Genomic DNA, 6,243 nt, shown 5'->3' with positions numbered 1-6,243 from the left:
TGTGTGTGTGTGTATAGTTCTGATGCTGTGTTCACTATATTGCTTAAATGTATATTGCCAGCAAAATGATCCGTACTGGGAGTCAAACTCACGACTTTGGCATTTCTATCGTCACACTCTGCTAGTTACAAAGTTAATTCAGTTATCTAATCATGAAAGTTGAGCGCTAATGTCCATGCTCACTAAAGCAGACCATTTCTCTGGTATCGGGCATATTTGTTTTTGGGTCTTTGCCATCTCATTTACAGTTAGGATAGAGAGAGATGATGGGTCATGATGTGGAGGAGATGGGATGGCTCTGTTTGTCAATCTCTAGCAGCTGAGTCATTTCTAAATGTGTGTCATGAAGAGGGTCGGTTCTTTATAGATGTTCATCATGCTGACCTGACCTCATTCACTGATTCACCAGCTCTCTTTACTGCTTCTGCTCCACTATCCATGGTTTTATGAATAATAAGGAAAAAAGGAAGTTATGTCACTATCACTGTTCTATATATCTATCTATATCTATCTGTCTGTCTGTCTATCTATCTATAAAATTTGTTATTACTTGTAAATTAATTACTATTTATATTATTACTGTTATGTTAATTACTATTATATCATTATATATTTATTTACTTAATATTTTAAGACATTTCATAATTGGATGGATGGATGGATAGATCGATAGATATTGTTATATGCTTGATGAATGTCTTTAAATATAAATAAAATAAAATAATTGTCATAAATAGTTATGCATATGCATATAAATAAATATACACACACATACAATATAGTATAAATATATACACACAATTGAAAGTGTTAGTTTTATCATTTATATTTTATTTATATATCCAATGTTATGTATACAATTATGTATACTATTATGTTTGTAATTAAACTCATAAAACATGCTCTGCCTATTGATGAATTAATTGCAATCAATAATTGCTTAATTTTTAAAGACATTTAATTTTGTTTTGAAAAGTGGTTTTATAGGACAATGTATTGTTATTTTTCCTTATATTATTGAACATAAGCATCATTATTGGCTATGTTGTCTACTGCGATTGAAATATAATACACTGTTACTGTGTCACTATATAGACTAGTGTTCAAACAGCGTTTGTCTTATGACAGATTTGTGTGTATAAAGCCTCTCTGCTGCCGCTTTTTTCATATTTGGCTGCTCGTATGACTGTTGTAGGCTGTCAGAGTCAGTAGTGTGGAGTGTTATGTATGTGTCCATCAGTCTGGCAACATAAAAGAAAAGACATGTATGCTTGATTTTTGCTTTGTCAGTGTTTATGAGATCTGTGATAAAACTGTCTTCCAGCTCGGCTCCGTTCCGCCGGTTAGTGCCGCTGCTATCAGTGTAGATAAAGTGGACTAACAGCTAGACAACCTGCTACATATTCCCCTTTTCTCTGGCCCTGAACTGCCTCAGGAGGAACAAAACGATGCACAACTTAAAACCGAGTGGAAACCGAAGCGTTGGTGTTGCAGTCAGTAACAGATGATCACAAAAGCTTTATGCAACGCAAGAATCGGCCACATCCCTGCCCAGCTGCTCCTTCATGTCGAGCTCAAATAAGTATCGCGGTTGGAATTTCTTCCTGCTAATTCCCTATCGTGTCACAAGCCTTTTTATTGCGTTGTTGGAGGCGATCCCACATCAATTATTGGCTTCCTCCTCAAGGGAAGCGGGTCTTTTTCAGAGCGTGCCTTGTGGAGGTTGTTGGTGCCAGGCATCATCCAGAGCTTCTCTGGTCCTGGCTGTGCTGAAACACTCATTCAGAGCTCAAACCCGGGAGATTCACAAATCCAGCGCCGCCGAGCTCAGAGCTTTGGACGGAGCAGCAGTACAGCCCGGGTTCTTTGTAATGTTCCATAATCGACCCATTCCGGAAATAATAGGTTTAGAACTTACTTTAAGTTGAGATCTTAGAAGCCAAAATGTAAAATTAATGAACACTTTATTTTTCTAGTGTTATTATGAACATTTAATCAGTGCATGAGTGAAAATATTTGTCTTTATAATCAGAATCAAGTATTTAAGAGAGCTGTGTAGTTAATGCAGTGACTGCAGACATGCAATTTTATAAACTTTTTTTTTTTTTTTTTTTACAATATTTGCTCCAAGATATTTGAAAACAGAAAATGTGAAGTTAAACTATATTAGATTAAAACAAAAAACATATAGTATCTTCTGCTCACCAAGGCTGCATTTATTTGATCAAAGTAAGATACAGTAAAACAGGAAAAAAGTGAAATATTATTACAATTTAATATAACAGTTTTCTATGTGAATATATTGTAAAATGAAATTTATTCCTGTGATGCGCAGCTGTATTTTCAGCATCATTACTCCAGTCTTCAGTGTCACATGATCTTCAGAAATCAATCTAATATGCTGATTTGCTGCTCAAGAAACATTTCTGATTATTGTCAATATTGAAAACAGTTGTGCTGCCCAATATTTTTGTAGATTTTTTTTCTGGATTTTTTAAGGATTTTCCTTTTTTTTTCCAGGATTCTTTGATGAATAGAACGTTCAAAAGAACAGCATTTATTTAAAATAGAAAACTTTTGTAACATTATAAATGTTTTTGCTGTCACTTTTGATCAATGCATCCTTACTGAATGTGTTTTTTTTTTAAGAAAAATAAAAAAATATGCATATTTAAATGTATATTTAAATTTATTTTTTTTATAATGTATTTGCATAACAATAAATTGTAATATGCAAACAATAAATTATTAAAACAGTTAAAATTTCTTTTATATGGTTCTAAATTAACAATGTAATTATTTAGCTTATCACAAACCTGTCTTTAAAATGTCAAGTTTTGAGAAGAATGCTGTTTAACACAAGACAACAGAACAAAGCAACTCATGTAAATATGCAATGGTTAATGGTGATGAGAAAACAATGATTATGTTTATTAATTTATTTTCTTGATTAATGCGTGTAGGTAACAGTCCATTTCTTTGATGTTCATGAATTTCTGCAATTATTTGATGAATGTGATCCTGCAGGCCTGCCCGCCTTACCGCACAGCTAATTATGACAGCGTGTTGCTTCCAGCAGAAATAAATAGAGCTTATGAAACATGATTCAATTCTTTGTTGTGTCATTCATAACATCCTCATATTTCTTCCATGCTTTATCCATGCTTCGCTTCGTCTAATGCGGAAAAGCCCATATTTTTCTGATTCATCTTCGTTTTTGATCGGCGAACATCTGCACTTGATGGCTTTGGATGTAATCGCATCCTAATATCATGTTTAATGCAAGTATCTGCACATTAAACGTGTTATCAGAGGTGATTTCACAGATCTGAACCTGTTTGTTTTGTGTTTGCAGATGATGAAGTTTGCCTGGGACAACTATAAACGTTACGCTTGGGGAAATAATGAACTTCGACCTCTGACCAGGAACGGACACTTGGGGAATATGTTTGGTGAGTGAGGTTATGATTTTACATCACCTCTCTGAGTTTTCAGCTAGCATTAGGTCATTTTCTTGGAAACCAAAAGCATTTCTGTCTCGTCTCACAGGACTGAATGCGTTTGTTCCACCGAATGTCCAAAAATGACTATGGACAGCTTTGGGCAGCTTTATTCATACTGAGATGAAATTCAGATTACAGATTCAGTGTTTGCAGTCCTTCATGGCTCTGTGGTAAAAGCTAGTGTACACTATGTGTGTGCTGACTCAGTTGCTGACTATGTAGAGCGTTTCTGTTGGAATGCTGTCTTTGAAAGTTGCTGCCTATAAAGACAATGAGGTTGGATCAAATTCAGAATGAATTGGCACAGGATGTTGAATTAAAAATCAGATGGTCCGATGCTTTGAATTAGTCATTTTGCGACAGATTCCTTCAAGCTTGGGAAAGAGACGCCCTACTTTCTGAAACAGCTAATCCGATAAGTTTGTGCGTTTGTTGCCGCGTACAGGTTTCCAGCCTCTTACAAGATCCTTGATCTTTATGTGTCCCTGTGAAGCCGAGTATGAAATTGAACGCCGTGTCCTTCAGTTCAATCCCATGAGTAAATAGACACGCGGGAAGATTGCATCTGCATTTAGCCAACTCGTGGAAATCACGCTGATATACTGAAAGTCACTGGGATGTTACTGTACCTTCGTGTTTCATATGCTCATATCTCATATTCCCTTTAATGATTGTCTTTTTTCTTTGGCTCCCTTCATATTCAGGACCTGTTCTGAAGCTGTACGTTAGGGACCTTTCTTTTTCATTATTGTGAAGCAAACTAGAAAATAGAGTGGAAAACAGGAAATGAATAATTCAGTACAGATCCACACACACAAATATTTCTCATATAGAATGTGGCTTTCTTCTGTTTTCACAGGTGTTATTAACATGGGAGCAAAAAAATAAATAAATTATTAGTTATGCTGACTAGTGGTATTATTAAGGCTTATACTTATGATTACAGGTGGCTGATGATAAAAACAACATATATTAGTCATGCACAGATGACAGTCATTTACTGAATGAGATTCATTTAGTTACTTTGAGTGTAATTTTATTGAATTTTACTTAATTCACTTAGAACACCTTGGCAACATTAAATACACTCTTACAAATAAAGGTGCTTCACGATGCCATAGAAGAACCTTTTTGTCTAAATGGTTCCATAAAGAACCTTTAACATCTGAAGAACCTTTCAGTTTAACAAAAGCTTCTTTGTGACGAAAGAAGGTTCTTCAGATTATAAAAAGGTAAGAAAGAGATGGTTCTTTAAAGAACCTTTGACTGAATGGTTCTTCTATGGCATCGCTGTGAAGAACCTTTTAAGCACCTTTATTTTTAAGAGTGTATATCAAAATTGATTTGTTACTAATGATTTATATTTCAAATAAAAAAAAAATATTAGAATAATTTGTGAAGGATCATGTGACACTGAAGACTAGAGTAATGATGCTGAGAATTCAGCTTTGACTCACAGGAATAAATTACACTTTACATAATATATTCACATAGAAAATAGCTATTTGAAATTGAAATAGTATTTCACAGTTTTTCTGTTTTTACTGTATTTTTGATCAAATAAATGCAGCCTCGGTGAGCAGAAGAGACTTCGCATATGAACTGCAGCAGCAAAAATGGACCACTTATATGTAAAGGTTGGACAGATGGTGGAAATTAGTCGTTAAAAACTAAATTATGATTGTTTTAATTATGCTTTTGGAATAAGTGTACCTGAGGGGGAAACTGATCAAATAGTGTCTGCACAATTCACCAAACATCTGTAGGGCCGCCGTAAATGAAGGAATCTGTCAGGATGTCATTACAGGTCTAAATAGTGGCATTTAATTGATGCCGAGAGTTCACTTTCCTTTTTGACATGTGATCCAATAAATATTGCATGTGGAAGGAATCAAAGGCCCGTCAGGGTCTGTGATGAAGCTGCTGGATGAATGTGACTGTCAGGCGGTTTTGTAGCAGGTGACACAGCAACAGTGGCCATGAACGGCTCCGGCATGATGCGATGAAAGCTAATTCATTGACTTGATTAATGATCAGAACGCCTTGATCCTGTGCGAGTTGTAGATCGTTTGATTGAAAGATCAGGCTGTTTAATGAATGCTTCTCTTGTTTTGTTCTTTCGCTTCTGGCTCTGTTCGGACAGGACTAGTTTTCCTCAAGGGAGGGCGTGTTGTGTTTCACAGGCATACTTTGTGATTTTAATTCTGCCCAAATTGAATACGTCTGAATTTTTAGAAAAAACATGGTTCATTGCATGCGTATGGGTTCACGTTGTCTTGATTGCTCTCTGTTATTTGGATGGTTTGTGCTGCGTGACGCTGCTTGTAGCTGGTGTTTGCTCAGCGGGCGTTCGGAGAGGCGATGCTGGAATATTGAAGCACAGTGGAGAGATATCGACTGTCTGTCTCTGCCGTGTGGATCTCAGGGCCGCTGTGTGTGTGTGTGTGTGTGTGTGTGTTGAGGCCAGTGGTTGGGAAAGCTCTTTTGCAACTCTAGCTTGCCAAGCAACTCATAATTCAAAGTAGTTCAAGCACCATTCACTCTTAAAAATAAACATTCCAAAAAGGAGTTTTCACAGTGATGCCATTGATGAACCATTTTTGGTTCCTTAATGATCCAAAGAGTTAAAGGGGTCCTATTATGCTCTTCTACAAAGTCTTGTAAAATTTTGTTTTGGGGGTGTACTAGAACAGGCTCTCATACTAGGTTGTTCAAAAAACACATTATTTTCCACATATTT

The 6,243-nt window shown here is 35.9% G+C and overlaps 1 protein-coding gene across 1 annotated transcript in view; it reads left to right on the top strand.

The window, feature by feature from the left end:
* Positions 1 to 6,243, top strand: part of LOC107688186 (mannosyl-oligosaccharide 1,2-alpha-mannosidase IA) — a 240,934-nt gene that overhangs the window by 114,066 nt on the left and 120,625 nt on the right. The window contains exon 2 of the mRNA XM_016485782.1: positions 3,356 to 3,452. Coding sequence (XP_016341268.1) covers positions 3,356 to 3,452 — 97 coding nt within the window. The remainder of the gene's footprint in view (positions 1 to 3,355; positions 3,453 to 6,243) is intronic.

This window comes from Sinocyclocheilus anshuiensis, unplaced genomic scaffold, assembly GCF_001515605.1.
Source record: "Sinocyclocheilus anshuiensis isolate Anshui unplaced genomic scaffold, SAMN03320099.WGS_v1.1 scaffold1162, whole genome shotgun sequence".
Classification (NCBI taxonomy): Eukaryota; Metazoa; Chordata; class Actinopteri; order Cypriniformes; family Cyprinidae; genus Sinocyclocheilus; species Sinocyclocheilus anshuiensis.
This window is presented reverse-complemented; position numbering and strand designations above follow the sequence as displayed.